Source organism: Ursus maritimus, unplaced genomic scaffold (assembly GCF_017311325.1).
Source record: "Ursus maritimus isolate PB19 unplaced genomic scaffold, ASM1731132v1 scaffold_8, whole genome shotgun sequence".
Classification (NCBI taxonomy): Eukaryota; Metazoa; Chordata; class Mammalia; order Carnivora; family Ursidae; genus Ursus; species Ursus maritimus.
This window is the reverse complement of record NW_024426996.1, coordinates 82,239,485-82,256,911: the sequence shown is the minus strand read 5'-3', so window position 1 is coordinate 82,256,911 and position 17,427 is coordinate 82,239,485. Positions and strand designations below refer to the sequence as shown.

Here is a 17,427-nt window from a genome sequence, read left to right as displayed (position 1 = left end):
GACTGGTTAATTTTAATTTCAGGCATAATGCTCCTTGTGAGATTGCATCCTCTCCACAGTTTGGGATAAGAAACTGGAGTTCTCTTCATGTAATAGCTATTTAAGACATATTTCTTGTTATAAATGGCTCCCAGGGTGTACTTGCTAATTTTGAAATTCCACATTATGATGAGGTAAAATTAATAGGAACCTAGCAAAGGAGAAATCCCATTTCTCCTCAAACATCTCCCACATTCATTTGTGGAGAGGTTACCTGTTGTATCTGATGGGCCTTTGCACACAGGTGTACATCAGAGGTGTATCCACAGGCCACCTCACCGGTGCACCTCTCAGGTGTACTCTGCTGGTGGACCTCACAGGTGTTCCTCACAGGTGTTCCTCAAGGGTGTTCCTCACGGGTGTTCCTCACAGGTGTTCCTCATGGATGTTCCTCACAGGTGTTCCTCACAGGTGTTCCTCACAGGTGCTCCTCATGGATGTTCCTCACAGGTGTTCCTCACAGGTGTTCCTCACGTATGTTCCTCACAGGTGTTCCTCACAGGTGTCCCTCACAGGTGCTCTTCATGGATGTTCCTCACAGGTGCTCCTCATGGATGTTCCTCACAGGTGTTCCTCACAGGTGCTCCTCATGGATGTTCCTCACAGGTGTTCCTCATGGATGTTTCTCACAGGTGTTCCTCACAGGTGCTCCTCACGGATGTTCCTCACGGATGTTCCTCACACACATTCATCACAAGAACATCTCAAACTTGTACTCATAGGTGTAGCTCAGGCACACATCACAGGCACATCCTGCAAGTATGCCTTACGAGTGTACCTCGAAAGTGTATTTCACAGGCTTATCTCATAGGTGTATCCCTAACTGCATCAAGGGTCCACCCCTTCAGGGCTGCTCAGGGGCCCCAGGTATTATCAGTGGGTATGTCAGGAAATGAGATGAGGGAGTGCAGGAGCCAATCCAGCCAATGTGTTGTTCAGCAGTTATCCTGGGGCCCCACAGGGAAGGGAGCTGGGGTATTTACACATGACCCCATGGGTCACAGGTCAAGGACTCCTCCAGGGAGTCCTGACACCTCTGGGCTCCCACACCTGCAAACACTGCAGGCTCAGGGGCAAAGAAATGCACAGGTAAAGTGACACAGGTACCACAGTGTAGGTCTGGTGGACACACTCTGTAATGGCGGGGCGGGGGGAGGACACACTCATGCTCTGAGCTCCCTTCTGCTCCAGCCCATCACCCCAAGTGTCTGGCTGTGGCACGATAGTGCCCCGAGCTCCTCAGCCAGCACCCTCCTCTGCTCCCCACCCACTCTGCCAGGAGCCCCCTCCATCTCACCAACCTTGAGTATATTGTGCCTCCGAACCCAGGGCCATGTCATTCCCACTGCTGTGACCTAGCCCTACGGCACCCAGACATAGGTGCGCCCTTCACCAGCAGGCCTCCCCTGCCCCAGCAGGCCTGCCCCACCCAGTGTTTCACAGGCAGGTGACCTGCACACCTATGCCCCCTGCCCTCAGCCCTGCAGGCAAGGATCCAGCTGGCAGGAGTGGGGGAACAGAAGCAGGGAGGGTGGTTGCAGCCGAGTGTGCCTCGGGGTGGAGTGAGCCAAGGGAAGTGTCCCCCCAAAGACCCTGCTGCCCTGGGCTGCTCAGCCAGATGGCTGCCTCATTGGCATGTCCCTCACATCAGGCATAATTTGGACTGCAGCTCTGAGCGTCTGGAGACAATACGCTGGAAGGCTCTGGAAGCTGTCTGGGGACTGAATTCAGAGCAAGGTGACCCCCAACCCTGGCCCCAAATCGCAGCACCTGCCTCCCTGTTCTCCCCCAGTCCCCAGGCAGAACTCACTATTTTTAGGAAAAGTGGGATGCTTAGAGCAGATCCCTGAAAGGAGTCTGCTGCGTGACTAAGCAGAGACAAGAATGTCACAGCACAAGGGCCTGTGCCCGGCGCTCAGCCAGCTGGGCCCATTGTGGCCAGCACAGCTGCAAGATGCCAGCCCAGAGCCCACGTGGAAAGACCCCCAGAACCAAGGCTTGTGCTGAGGAAACATGTCTGGGCACAAGAAGTCCCCTGGCCCTGCGATCACACATGTGCACACTCACACGTGTGTGCATATATGCATGCTCATACGTGCACAAACCACAGCGTTACCAGCTGAATGCAGCAAACTTCAGAACCACACACAAACCCTGCATCCTGGTTGAAAGGCAACGTGAGGAAGCCTTAAGCCTTTCCCTCAGTCGAGGCCCCTGGTTTGTGATGCCTGGTCCTTGGCTTGGAGGGGCCCAAAGTCCTTCCAGCTACACTCTTCTGCTTCCGCCTGTGTGGGCAGGGTTATGGCTGCTGCCGCCAAAGGTGAGCCCAGAATGCCAGGTGCCCACCTGGTCTCTGCTGAGTGACGTGCACAGCTGGCTTACACCACGGACGTTAAGTCCTACCCCCAGCCTTCCAGCGGCCCGTGGGCATGCACACGCGTGCATTTGTACACTCGACGCACACACATATATGCATATGCAGTGTGCACACACACGTGCACACAGTCTCTTAAGAGAAGTAAAGGGCACTCAGGAGCTGGAGAGTCACACACACATGGAGCCCGTCCTCCAGTTTTAATGCAACCTTTTGGTCACACATGGCCCATAGAGAAGCGAGCATCCATGTAACACCCAGGCAGGTGGACAGGAGAGAGGCACCAGCTGCTGTCTAGGACGCCAGTCCCTGTTTGAAGCACAGAAGCTCAGGGACAACCTTGTCTACACAACACGGCAGTGCCCACAGCGTGGCTGTGGATTCTGTGTGAGGAGAGGGTCCAGCAGTGTGAATAAAAGTGCCCAACAAGTAAGGATTGGGCCAAGGAGAGAGATGTGTGGTGGGGACTCACTAAGACAACCTCTAACTAAGGATGGTGGCTCTTAACAGAGACTCTCTCTTGTGCCCTCAGGTGACCTACTGTCACTTGCAAACCCCCCCCCAGGCCACCCCCTCACCATCAAAGAGAAGGGAAAATCTCTGCAAAACCCCACCTCTGGTCCCACCTTCACAATGGATGCTGGGCCACCTTCCTCCCTTCTCGTCACTTCCCTCCATGAGGGTGGAGCCACGGAGCTGCACTCGCTGACCTCTGGCACTGGACAGGGGTCTCCCCTCCCTGCCTAGGGCTGGGTTGCCTCTCCCCAAGGCGGGGCTGGGGCCCCACCTTCCCAGCACACTGGAGTCCAGGTCTGAGTGCCAGGAGACGTGGGGCTGCCTGTTGGACCATCTGGATTCTCAGGCAATCCCCCAGGCAGAGAGGGCCGTGGTGTCTGTGGGATTACCCTCTCCGGGGGATTAGGTGGAAGGGCCTGCTCCACTGGCTGCCCAGGACCCCTGCCACAGGCAGCAGCCCCCGGGGCTGTGACCCAGCTGCCCCCATTCCAGGAGGTCTGATTTTCCCAGGGGCGGGTAGTGGAAAGTCCAAGATCTAAGCCGACGGGGGCAGGCATGGGTGAGTCAGCTGGTGTCCTCCCAGGGCTCAGTAATCGTCCCTAAGAAAGGCTTTGCTGATGACAGTGTTTGCTGGGAGTCTGCATGTGCCTGGGGACCGGCCGCGTCTCGCAGACAGGCGGTGGGACACCATGAGCCTCAGTGAGGACGAGGTGCAGCAGTTCCTCGACCAGAACCCCGGCTTCACGGACGAGTACTTTGGGAGGAGGCTGAGCCCCGAGCATGTGGCCGGCGCCTGCGAGGAGGGACAGCCGGTGGACTGCACCAGCTTCCGCGAGCTGTGCCAGGTGGAGGAGAGCGCAGCCTTGTTCGAGCTGGTGCAGGACATGCAGGAGAGCGTGAACATGGAGCGCGTGGTCTTCAAGATCCTGAGACGCCTCTGTGCCCTCCTGCACGCCGACCGCTGCAGCCTCTTCATGTACCGCCAGCGCAACGGTGTGGCCGAGGTGGCCACGCGCCTCTTCAGTGTGCAGCCCGCCAGCGTCCTGGAGGACTGCCTGGTGCCCCCAGACTCTGAGATCGTCTTCCCGCTGGACATTGGGGTTGTGGGCCACGTGGCTCAGACCAAGAAGATGGTGAACATCAAGGACGTGGCAGAGGTGGGTCCTGGCCCACAACCGACCGGGTCGGCAAGGGGTCCCTACGGGCCCCATGCAGCGGGTCAGCCTGCAGGCCGTGTGGGGACCTCTGGTCCAGGAAGGCGGCCCCGGGGAAGAGGGCTGGCTGGGCCAGAGCTTGCAGAGAGGAAGGAAGCCAGCCTTGAGGTGGCTGGGAGGGTGGTCTGGGCAGGCCCCACTACCCCGTTGACCCACAGGTCCCTGAATGGAGGACTGGGGAGGAAGGGGTCAGAGCAGGGGTTGGTGCAAAGGCCCAGAAAGGAAGGGCCAGTGGACTCCAGAGTCCAAAACTCACAACCCCATAGGAGACCATGCTGCTTCCTGGCCCAGGCAAGTTTGGGGGTTTGGCAGAAGCAGCGGGGAGACCAGGGCTGGTCCAGGCTGGGCAGGAAAGATAGACAGCAGTGCTTGGAGCTGAGATTCAGGAGGCCAGGGTCTTGCTGGGGGTGGGGAGCTAGTGCACTAGGACTTCAGGAATCCTGGGGTGGAAGCCAGGGTGGGTGGGGCTAGGGGGATGGAGGTGCCTGTTGGATGCATGTGTGAGGGACAGAGGCCCCCAAAGCAAGCATGGGGATGAGGGGCTCCAAGAAGAAGGAGCAGGAAGAGGCTGCTGGGGGAGAACAAGAGCCACCGGCTCCTCCCCTGCTCTCCCTTCCCCACCTCTGAGAGGGGGAAGCAGGAGCCCTGAGCTGGGTCAGCCTCTTCCGTGTTCTGTGAAGGAATCCAGAGGGGCTTGCCACCAGGACAGGTTTCTCCTGAAACAGCCAGTGTCCCCGAGTCCCTGGAGACAAACGGACGTACACCACACCCCCCGGCCCTCTGGGGCCTGGGAAGGAAGTGACTGCAATCCTCTTAAATTTATCTGTTCTAAACAACCCTGGGTCCAGCGACCTGAATATAGTAATCTCTGGGATTAGCTGCCTCTTCACTCCATTTTAAGAAATAGGTCACCCCATGCATCAGAATATCAGGTGCCTGAACTCCCAGGAGGAGAAGGAATCCGGCAGCTGGGAGAGGTGCAGGGGTTGTGCTGGGGACTTCTGCTGCCCCTTCTCTCCCTGTATCTTGTCCTCTCCCTTCTCAGAGTCCGGGGTGGACCTCTCAGCCCCCAGGGCTCTGTCCTCAGGCTGCCCATCCCCCAGCCTGCGCTGAGGGTCCGCTTCAGGCGGCATGGCTGCTCTAGGTCCTGTGCCCTTCCCCTCCCTGGGACTTTGGCTTCTCGAGACCCTCCCACCTCCATCAGGACAGCCTACTCTGATCTCTCCCCAGGGGGCGAGGGGCCCCGTGTTGGCCTCAACCCTCAGGGCTGTGCCGGGTCCTGTTGGTCCAGATGCATTGGAACTGAGGGCAGAGGCAAAATCACCCAAAAAGTCAGTTTCCATTAAGTGGGTCTTGAAGACCTAAGCTCTGCAAGTGTCAGGGTCCTGGACTCAAGCTGTCTTCAGGGGGGAGACTGAGGCAGAAAGCCTCGCTCCATCTGAGACTCCAGCACCTTCCTCGCTTGAAGAGAAAAGCGTGGGGGGCTGTCTTTGGAGAGTGGTGCGTGGCTGGAGGACAGGGACTCCTTGCAGGCAGCAAGGACGAGGACACCTCGGGGCTGCAACATCACCCCACCACCACTTTGCAGCTCTTAAGACCCCCGAGGGCTCATGGCCAGGCAGCTAGGCAGAAGGCCCTGGGAGGCTGTGGAGGGGACACGGCTCAGCCATTGCCCTCAAGCAGCTGAGTGGGACCACACCCAGGTCCTGGCTCTGTGGTGGTGTCTGACCCCCCTTAAGAAGCTGTGGGCCCAGAAACAGCCCGTGATGAGGGTCCCGTGTGTTGCCAAGGCGTCCAGACCCCAGCTGTGGCAGCCAGCTATTGTGGGGTCAAAGGAGGCTGGACTGGCATTAGGGACACAGCTTTGTGGGGAAGCTCTGGGAGCCAGGCCAGCTCAGAAGAGGGAGGAGGGCAGCAGCACCAGGCTGGCCCTCCAGTGCACAGATGGGCCAGGTGGGGTGGGTGCTGCAGGTGACAAGGATGAGGGTCTAGGCAGTGGGGGCAGCATTGGGGCACTTCAGAGCAATCACAGGACCCCTAGACCTACGGAAGCTGAGGGAGAGGGAGGTGCCTAGGTGACACCAGGGTGCTTTCCATGGGTGATGGGTGGGTTCCAACCCCTGGAATGGGGGGCACGAGAGCATGGATGTTTTGGGAATGAGGCTTAGGATGCAACGCCTGGGGCTGGTCCTACTGTAACACTGCGGTTATGGGGCTTCTGGGAGCCTAAGCGTCACCTGTTGTCCTCAAGGTGGTTGGGGCTCTGAGCGAGGCTCCGGGACTGCCACGTCTGACTCGGTAGAGAAGCCGGGTGGGAGCCTTGATACAGAGGCAGTGGAGCAGAAGATGCAGGCGGGGAACCAAACAGGCACAGGGTACAAAGATGTGGAATGCAGGCGACCCCAGCCCTTGGGCGTCTCTGCTCAGAGAGCACAGCTCCTGGCCAGAGCCTGCTCTTAACCTTCCTGAGGCTCCCTGTGCCTTGCACCTAGGGTGTGGGAGCTGATGAGCTGCTGACCGCTGCAGCCACAACCATGGGGTGAAGGCCCCAGTGTGGCAGGAGCAAGAGGGGGTGTCTGGTGGGTGCCGTGGAGCACCTGGGAGCAGGGGACACTGTGCAGGACTGCAGGTGGGAGCAGGGGAGTGCAGCTGAAGGGCAGGAGGAAAGTCTGGGGCAGAGCCGAGGGCGGTGTGGCCAGCACTGCAGGACCCCAGAGCAGCAGCAGGTGCCAGGAAGGTGACCAGAGAGAGCACAGACATGGAACGGGGGGATGTGAAAACAGCCCTGAGTTCATGCCTGTGCTCAGCCCTGGGGTGAGGTGGCGAGACAGGAGTCCGCAAATGCTCTCCCTTCGGGTCACAGAACCTGGTGGTGCTGCCGCCTCCAGGAAGCCCATCTTGATTTCGCTTTGATGCCGGGTGCCCTGTGGCTGCGGGTGACAGCTGCCTCCCTGCAATCGGGCAGGAGAAGAGCGGGGACAAGTTGGCACCAGACACACACACCTCTTCACTAGAACACGGACTGTTCTCGTCCCCAGCAGGCCTCCTCTCACCTCCCGCTGGCCTGAATTGTGGCCCAGCTGCCCATGCCCGGGAGGCTGGAGAGTGGACGCGGCATCCTGGGGCTGCAAGGAGCCCGAGCCACGGAGAGGGCACAGCAAGTCCCGTGGGGTCAGTCACACCTCTTCTGCCACAGGACCAACAGTCCTTGAGTAAACCCAAAAGAGCTCCTTTAACAACAAATAATAATAACAAAATGTAGGGAGAATTTACAGGGATTTCCTCACTCAACCCAAGCTGACCAGTGAGGAGAGGGGCCTGGGGCCATCCCATCACACGGTGGCAGGTCCAGACCCCAACCCGGGCAGTCCAACTCTGAGCTGTCCCCTGCAGCTCTGCAGAGGGTCACGTTGGCCTCGTTTAAATAAATCATCAGCACCCAGGAACTAGGAGCTGGAGCTGGAGTCACACCCACCCTGCAGGGCAGGGTCCTAGTCACCTGGAGGGTCCTCGTCCTGGTAACACCCCAACACCTGGGCCAAAACTCAGCTGCTCTGTTGCCTGTAGATACAGAACTTAAGAGCCGCTCAACCAGCCCCTAGTCAAGGAGAGGCCCCGGGGAGCAACTGTAGGGCGAGTGGGACCTGCCCCGGGGGCCACGAGTGGACGAATGCCTTATCAGATGGGCGACAGGTCCCATGAAGCAGACGCTGGCTGGAGCAGGGCCTCAGAAGACCCGTAGGGGACCCTCCACCCAACTCACACTCACCCTTTATTCAGCCAACACACTTTTGGGGAGGAGCCTGCGGGGCTGGCCTCAGGGCAGGTGAAGGCAGGAGAGGGCAGCCTGAGCTCGGAGGGGCTTATAGTCAGGCAGCTGGGCAGCTCAGAGGTTCCCAAGAAGCTGGCTTGGCCAGAGGACAGCAGGTGTGGGAGGACCCAGGCCGTGGGAGGACGCGGCAGAGTCTGTGATGGAGGGCTGGGGTTACTGGCTCCGGGGGGTGGGGTGGGGGGGATAAGGCTGGAGCCACAAGGATAGGCCATGGGCCGTGTGCTCTTACACTGCCTGGGCTCCTGATGCCCGGCGCAGGGCCACGAGGGCTCAGCACCAGCCTGCACAGTGGTCTCTGAGCAGCTTAGCCCTGTCCCCGCCGGGGTCACAGACCGACGTGACGGCCTTTCTTCTCTCTTCTCTTGCTGCCCAGTGTCCCCACTTCAGCTCCTTCGCCGATGAGCTGACCGACTACGTGACAAAGAACATTCTGGCCACGCCCATCATGAACGGCAAAGATGTGGTGGCCATCATCATGGCTGTGAACAAGCTGGACGGCCCGTGCTTCACGAGTGAAGACGAAGACGTGAGTGCTGGGCGTGCGCGTCTGTGTCCCCGGGTCTGTCCCGTGCCTGGCGGGCGCGTGCCCGTTCCCTTGGTGTCCGCATGCGCTCCCCTCTGCTGCTTGGCTCCGTGAGGTCATCCCTGTCTCTTTCACACCTCTGAGTGTGTCTTCACACGCACAGGCCTGCGTGTGCCGAGATCGGTGCCATGTATGGGCCCTGCTCCGGGCAGCTGGGCGCCTCCCCACCCTTGCACGCCTGAGTACCTTCCGAAAACGGGCTTTCTAATGACTGTTGTTGTGACTCCGTCTCAGGTTTTCTTGAAGTACCTGAATTTTGGCGCCTTAAACCTGAAGATCTACCACCTGAGCTACCTGCACAACTGCGAGACGCGCCGGGGCCAGGTACCTGCGCGGGCACCCAGCCGAGGCTGTCCGCCCCCTCCCCGCCCTCCGAACGGTCTGCGCGCCTCCAGGTCCCCGTGCGGCCTCTGGGCAGAGACGATGCTGGGCCTGGGAGGTGCAGGGCCCGCAGAGGCAGGTCCCCGCGGCCGTCCGTGGCTGCAGTGTGATGCTGCGAGGGTGTCAGCTGGGACCTCACGAGAGGTAGGGTGTCTCACCCCGTCTGCCCACCCTGACTCACCCCAGCCCAGGTGCGTGTGAGGCCGGCAAACGCCGCAGGCACCACCCGTCCTCAGAAGCCGCATCAAACCCTCCTCGGGAGGAGCTGGGGTGAATGACGAACGGACAATGGGGACAGAGTTTCTCCCACGGGGTGGCTGAGTCCCCTGGTGGGTTTGGCCCCTAGGTGCACAGGATAACCATTGCTTCCAGGGCTGGAATCTGCCTCCTGCACAACCTCTCCCCCAGAGAGGAGGGTGTGGGGCCTGATGGGAGCAAGGTGGGGACTTGTGTTTCGGGAATGGGTACAGAGCTGGCGGGCATGTGAGGGGGGTCCCCTCTGTCCTCCTGCCTCAGTCCCTGGCCCACCGGAGCCCTGGAAGACAGTGAGTGGGCCCTGGGAGAGGACAAAGAAGCAGCTCTCGTTCCTCTGGGCCTGGGGCTTGGAAAGCTGTATAAGATGTGGCCTTCGGGCTGAGCCTTAGAAGATGTGGAGGGTGACCTGGTCACTCCACGCCCTCCCCGCTTTCTGTTCCGTCTGCAAATGCTGTGTGCGTCCTGGTCACCTGCTGTCAACTTGCTTAAAATGATGAGACATTCCTCTGCTTATCTCAGCATCTAGAAGGGCTATCTGGGTGCCTCCTCCTGACCCATGGGCTACGGAAGGAGCAGGCTGAGCAGGGGGTCTGGGATCCCTTGAGGGTATCTTTTGACCCTAGGCCAGCCCCACTGACTGGGAAAGAAAGAAAAAGCCTCTGAGAGAGACACCTCCCACAGTCCATGGCTGTGCGGCAGGGCCGTGGAGGACCCTTGGGGGAGGACAAGAAGTTACCCTGGGCAGAGGGAAGAACATGGCCCGAGGCCTTGGAGGAAGTGATGGCACAACTGGGGGTAGGTCAGGGCTCAGAGCCAACTGGGGAGCAGTGAAGGGCTGTGAGGCTGGCCTGACACATGAGACTGGTTTCTAGAAAGGTTTCTAGAAAGGTCCTTTTTTGGTGGAAGTCGCCGTGAGCCCCACACTGCAGGAGCAGGGTTCTCCACTGGAGACATGTCTCCTTTCACCCTTCCATTGATTTATATTACAATTTGTCTACATCCGTCTGGAGTCATGGGTGTTTCGGTTATAACCCTGGTCAACTTGACTGATTTTGTTGTTCGGTCTGTTCTGACTGTGGCCACTGGGAGCCTCTCAGCGGGCTCTCGAGCCGGACATAACCCATCAAGCCCGTCACTCTGGGTGTTTTCAGTGTTTTGGGTTGGTGGGTGGGTAGGGTTATCGGTTTGGGGGGGGGGTGCACGCTCCGCACGTCCTGGGACAACCAGACGCTCCAGACTCATTTGTATATTTCCTGTGTGGTCCTGGAATCAGCAGCCCCTCCAGGAGTGCACTGCTTTAATCGGGGAATGGTCTTAGAGATCCGGGCACTGGCTGTGCCCTTGGCTACTGGGGTGTCGGAGCAAGGAAGTACATGTGCCCGTGCCGGCCTGGGCATGGACACAGCTGCAGACAGTTCTGCGCGTAGGCACGAATCGACAGGAAGTCAAAGCTGCGTTCTTGCTCGTGCCTCCCACGCGCTCTGTCAGCACACGAGCACTCTGGCTTCCCCGCTTTTGCTGGGATGCAAGTTTCCACTCCCGCAGTGAGATACCTGGCTCCCATCACCCACCACGCGTTTACTTACCTGCTCACTTCCCGCGTATGTGCACGGCAAGAACAGAACGGCTAACCCTTTCCCCAAGGGCGACAGTTTTATCAAGCAGAGGACAGGGTTGACGGGCAGCTTCTTTTGTCTTTAGTCTTACAGACTCTGCTCATTTCCAAAAGTACTTCACTCAGCACCTTTTCTCCTCCTCCTTCAGTGAGGTGGTTCAAGCGCTAGGGTTTGATTCTCTTGTCAGAGTCTGCGTTCGTTCCTTCGTGGGATCCCCCGACCCGCTAAACGGCTGCTTTACGGGCACACGCTCATCGCTTGTGCTGCAGATCTCTGCAGGCCTAACACAGGCATCATGACAGGCAGGCACTGGTAGATGCCATACGGAATAACCCACTGCCCTAAAGACCCGCTGTGTTCCACCTGCCCCTCTCTCCCCGCGGCCCCCACCCGGCCCCGGCAACCGCTGATCTCTTCGCTGTGTCCACGGCTTTGCCTTTTCCAGATTGTCATCAAGTTAGAGCCATGCAGCGTGTAGCTGTTTCAGACTGGCTTCTTCCCCTTAGCAAATGCACTTAAGATTCCTCCGTGTCTTTTTATGGCTTGACGGCTCGTTTCTTTTTAGTGCTGAATAATATTCCACTGTCTGGATGGGTCACGTCCCCCCGCGGAAGCTGCTTCCTCCAGCTTGGGGACAATCATGAATAAAATTGCTGTAAACACTTGTGTGCAGCTTTGCGTGTACGTGTAAGCTCTCAGTTCAGTTGGGTCCAAGGAGTGCGATTGCTGGTAGTGTGGCATGACTGTATTTTACCGTCTGAGAAACTGCCGGAAAGCAACTGTGCCATTTCGCGTTCCCATCAACGACGAAGGAGAAGTCCTACGGCTCCGCAGCCTCGGCAGCCTTTGGTGTCGTCAGTTACTTGCATTTTAATCTTTCTAACGCATGTGTCTCATTTTTGTTCTAACCTACAATTCCCTATAATACAAATACTGTTGAACACCGTTTCATGCACTGGTCTGCCATCTGTATACCTTATTCTTTGGCGAGGTGTCTGTTCAGATCTTTGCCCATTTTTAAATTAGTTTTCTGTTTTCTTATTATTTAAAATTTTTGTAAATTTTGGATACAAGTCCTTTATCAGATGTGTGTTTTGCAAATATTTTCTCCAAGGGTATAATTTGTTTCTTCATTCCCTTCACAGTGCATTTGGAAAAACAGTTTTAAATTTTAAGAAAGTCCAACTTAATAATTTTTCCTTCATGAAGTGTGGTTAGTTGTTGTATCTTAAAACTCACTACCATGTCCATCAATAGATGGTTGAATGGGTAAAGTATGTGGGAGATATATATATATATATATATATATATATATATATATATATATATGCAATGGAATATTATTCAGCCATAAAAAAGAATGAAATCTTGCCACTTGCAACGACATGGATGGAGCTAGAGAGAATAATGCTAAGCAAAATAAGTCAGAGAACGACGAATACCCTGTGATCTCACTCATATGTGGAATTTGAGAAACAAAACAAACACGCAAAGGGGAAAAACCAAGAAGCAGACCCTTAACTATAGAGAACACACTGACGGTTACCAGAAGGGAGGTGGGGGTAGGAGAGATAGGGGATGGGGACTAAGGAGGGCGCGTGTCGTGATGAGCTCGGGTGATGTACGCAAGTGTTGAATCCCTGAAACCAGCGTAGCACTGTATGTTCATTAACTGGAATGAAGATAAACACTTGTTTTAAAACCCTCATCACCAAACTCAAGGTCGCCCATATTTTCTTCTATGCCATCTTCCAGGAGTTCCATAGCTTTGTGTTTTATAGTTAGGTCTACGAGTTAGTATTTATGAAAGCTGCAGGGTCTGAACCTAGATACCCCTGTTTGCACATGGATACCAAACTGTGCAAAACTACCCTTTCCCCATTGAATTGCCGTGGTGCTTTCATCACACTGCAGTTGTGTGGTTCTCTAGTTGTGTGGTTCCTGGGTTCTCTGTTCTGCTTTATTTATCTCTGCATCTATTTTTTCACTAATACCATAGCGTCTTGATCATTATAGCTGTATAGGCTTGAAATCAGAAATACAAATTCTCCAACTTTTTTTCTGCAGTATTATGCTGGCTATTCCAGGGTCGGGAGGAGGTGACTTTCCATATAAACTTCAAAATCAGTTTGTCCATACCCACAAAATATCTTGCTGGTATTTTAATTGGGACTGTGTTTGTTAATTTGTACCTAAGTATTTCATTTTTATGCTAATATAAGTGGTTTTGTGTTCTTAATTTCAAGTTCCAGGTATGTATTGCTGATATAAAGAAAAATGACTGGATTTTGTATATTAACCTTGTATGCTGTGACCTTAAAACAATCACTTACTAGTTCCGGGAAGGTTTTTTAAATTGATTCCTTGATATTTTCACAGAGACAGTCATGTCATCTGCAAGAAAAGACAGTTTTACTCCTCCCTTCCCAATCTACATACATAGTATTTCTTTTTCTTACCTCATTGCACTCGCTAGGACTTCCAGTACAACGTTGAATATGAGTGGTGAGAGGGGGACACCCTTGCCGTATTCCCAATATCAGGAGGGAAACACCTAGTTTCTCACCATTAAGTTTGATGCTTGCTAAAGGGTTTTGTAGAATTTCCATCTAGCTAAGGAAGCTTTTTTCTATTTGGCATAGTTTTTATTCTGAATGAGTGTTGGTTTTTGTCAAATACTTTTTCTCCATCAATTGAAATGAATGTGTTACTTTTTCTTCTTTAGCCTGTTAATGTGGTAGATTATATTAATTGATTTTCAAATGTTGCGCCAGCCTTGTATACCTGGGTTAAAATCCACTCACTCATGGAGTGTACTTATTTTTATACCTTATTGGATTTGTTTTGTTAATATTTTATTAAGAATTTTTGCTTCTATGTTCATAAGAGATTTTGGTCTATAGGTTTTCTTTCTCGTGATGTCTTTATCTGGTTTTGGTATTAGGTAATGCTGGCCTTATAGAATGGGTTAAGAAGTGTTCCCTCTGCTTCTATTTTTTGAAAGAGATTGTAGTGAATTTGACATAATTTCTCCCCTAGGTTTGTTAGAATTCATCAATGAATTCACCAAGGACTGGTGTTTTCTTTTTGGAAGATTATTAATTATTATTCCAATATCTTTAATACACACAGTTCTGTTCAGATTACTCTATTTCATCCTATATGGGTGTTGGTAGTTTGTGTCTTTCAAGGCATTGAAAACTTCATTTTATCTAAGTTGTCACATTTTGGGGCTCAGTGTTGTTCTTAATGTTTATTTTTTTTCTTCTGCTTGCTTTAGGCTTAAATCGATTTTCCTTTTCTAGTTTCCTAAAATTAGATTATTGATTTTGGATCTTGCTTCTCCTCTCTTATGTCCATTTAATGTTGTAAACATCCCTCTAAGCACCACTTTCACTGTATCCCACAAATTTTAATAAGCTGTATTTTTGTTTTCATTGAGTTCAAACTCTTTATAAATTTCTTTGGAGACTTCTTCTTTGACCCATGTGTTATTTAGAGGAGTTCTGTTTCATATATTTTGGGATTTTCCAGCTACTTTCTGTTTAATTTCTGATCCCTGGCTTAATTCTGCTGTAGTATGATCATACATTCCTTATGCTTTTTATTCTTTATTTGTTAAGATGTGTGTCACGGTCCAGAATATGGTCTCTTCTGGTGAGTGCTCCATGTGGCCTTGAAAGGACATATGTTCTGCTGTTGTTGGACGGAGTGCTCTGCTGACGTCCACTATGTGCAGTGCTGTTTAGTTCCAGTCTTCTTACTGATTTCTGCCTGCCGATTTATCAATTACTGAAAGAAGAGCCCTGAAGTTAGCCAACTAGTGGGTTTATCTATTGATCTCTCGAGTTCTATCAGTTTTTGCTTCATGTAATTTGACGCTCTGTACTTAGGTCCATACACGTTAAGGATGTTATCTCCTTGGAGAAATGACCCCCTGTGTCGTTGCGTAACGTCCCTTTTTACCCCGGATAATTTTCCTTCTTCTGAACTCTGCTTTGTCTACCACTGATACAGCCACTCAGCTTTCTTTTGATTGGTGTTAGCATGGTATATATTTCTCCATCTCTTTACTTTCTTCCTAATTATTTTTATTTTGGTAAAAGATGCGTAACATAAAATTTACAATCTTAACCATTTTTAAGCCTGCAGTTCTTTCTGTTGTCCTGTTATCCCAGATCTAAACCAGGTAATAAGTATCATTCCAGCAAATGAATTGCCAATGCTTGGGAAATATGGCTTTCTGAAAATGCTTGTTTCCGGCTCCTCAGACCACACACATGTACAGATGTACTTCAAGTCCGAGCTCTAGCGTGGACTTCCAATGATGGACATCCTTTTCTCAGTTGTGTGCTTTGATTTCCTCCTCAGACATCACCTAGTCCTAGTAGAAAGCTGTTTCTGACACCTCATACTATGAACAACATTTTTAAGAACCCTAATTAATTTGCACAAAGCACAGGGCCCTACCTCACAGCCCTTTTTGGAGAAAGGTAGAAAGGTCTACCTTTCTCTCCAAAGAGACCAAACGTCGCCCAGTGACTGCAGACTGACAGCAGACTGCCACCCACACTGCTTGCAGTCATGCCTGGTATCTGCTCCTCTCTTGCTCTCCTTGAGCTGCAAGAGAGCAAGTACCCGGGAATTAAAGCAGTTCCTGCAGAGCTTGTCCCTGCCCTCCTCAAACCTTAGCAGCTCTCCAGGGTCCTAACCACCCCTCGGCAGGGCTATGGCCCCTCAGACCTGCCCTCCATTCTCCAGTCAAGAACTACTGACCACCCTTCTTGCAGACTCCACTCAGGGGCTCGTGTCAATCCCTTCCTGAAAGCAGCCAAGTCACTTTGGTCAGAGGGAACAGAAGCAACAAGGGAAACATTAGGTTTAGCCGAGGGTGCTGGGATTTCTCCCTGATCTCCTGCATCAAACTGACTGATCAGTTTTAGCTGAATGATTCCCACTGCCCAACAGTCCAGACTGCTCCAAGAGCTAGATGGAGGGCCCCATTGGTGAGGACTCTGGCCTCTCCAACCTTCTAGGCTGCCCATGTGCCCACAGCCTGCTGGCTCACTGTGAAGACCAGAGGACATGCACTGCCCCTCCCAGGACAGGACAGTTTCAGAAGGCCATATAGACAGCATGAGTGCCCCACTGCTGGCCTCATATTCTTGTTATGTGAACAAGTGGAAACACTCAGAAATCAGGATATGTGAGTCAGGAAGCAACAAGGAGGGGCTGGCATGCCTCTCCACCCTGGGCACGGCCAGCCAACATTGTCGGTGAAGCCCCCACCGTGATGTCGCTGGACACAGAGTTGGGAAGAGATGCGCCATAGTGCAGACCATCTCTCCACCATAAATAACATCAGGAGCATGGAAAATAGTGAACTATAGTGAAATAACAAAGAAACAATGAGGTTGTGTACTTATACCTTTGTCTTAATATAATTTTCTTAATTTTTCAGTTCACATCATTTAATTTTAATAATGGCTGGGTTTAATAACTGACCCTCAAAATTCCTAACAATCGAACAACCAGCTCTCAGGAGCTTACCACTCAGTAAGAGCCCTGAGAGCCGAGGCTGACCGGAGTTCACTGGGTCACCTTTTCTGTCTGCCCCCACCCTCCAGGCATCCTGATATCCCCCTCCTGCAGTGGGAGTGTCAGGTTGGGCCTCACAGGCCAGCCTTCCCCTTCCAGAGGCTTTGCGGGCCTCGTGTTGTCCGTCCCCAAATGCAATTGGATGTCCCTTATTTCCAAAGTCACCAGGAGGCCCCTCACCGTTGCCCCCAGGTTTCTGTTTTGGAGCACGAATCCATGAAGGCAACACCTCAGCACCCAGCTGACCACGGCTCCTGGTCATGAAGTCACCTAGTGTTTGGTTCACTTAACAAGTGGTGGCACTGGTATGCTATGTGCTGATGACAGCAGACACAGGCTTAAGGTCAAGAGGGGGTGACCACTCCCCAGGAAGGGGTCGAGGTCCAGAAGATGAGGCGTGAGTTGCACCCTGAAAGAGGGGACAGGGGAAAGGCAGGGGCCCTTGCTGAGCCACACAAGGCCCTAGTCTGACTCAACAAGTTTCCTATATTTTGAAGACGAGATTTCACTTAAGAATGTGAGTTTCTAACTTCTCTTGAAAGTCTGCAGCCTAGGGTGCCTGGGTGGCACACTCTTGATTTCAGCTCAGGTCTTGATCTCAAGGTTGTGAGTTCAAGCCCCGCATTGGGCTCCACACTGGGTGTGGAGTCTGCTTAAAAAATCAAGCAAGCAAGAAAGAAAGCAGGAGAGAGAGAAAAAGAAGAAAGAAAGAAAGAGAGAGAGAGAGAAAGAGAAAGAAAGAGAAAGAAAGAAAGAAAGAAAGAGAAAGAAAGAAGAAAGAAAGAAAGAAAGAAAGAAAGAGAGAGAGAGAGAGAAAGAAAGAAAGAAAGAAAGAAAGAAAGAAAGAAAGAAAGAAAGAAAAGGAAGAAAGAGAAGGAGAGAGAAAGGAAGGGAGGGAGGGAGGGAGGAAGAAAAAGTCTGAGACCCTTCCACTGACCCTTAAGGCTGCTCCCTGAGGGTCCTGGCCTGCTCATCTCTAGCAGGCAACATGGAAGGGGTCAGCCAGGGTCAGGGGCCTC

General features: G+C 53.2%; 1 protein-coding gene across 2 annotated transcripts in view; it reads left to right on the top strand.

Moving 5' to 3' along the window:
* Positions 1–3,519: 3,519 nt before the first annotated feature.
* Positions 3,520–17,427, top strand: part of PDE6B (phosphodiesterase 6B) — a 30,332-nt gene continuing 16,424 nt past the window's right edge. For both annotated transcript variants that reach the window (XM_008705537.2, XM_008705527.2), the window contains exons 1-3: positions 3,520–4,086; positions 8,349–8,501; positions 8,793–8,882. In XM_008705537.2, coding sequence (XP_008703759.2) covers positions 3,547–4,086; positions 8,349–8,501; positions 8,793–8,882 — 783 coding nt within the window. In that variant the 5' untranslated portion in view covers positions 3,520–3,546. The remainder of the gene's footprint in view (positions 4,087–8,348; positions 8,502–8,792; positions 8,883–17,427) is intronic.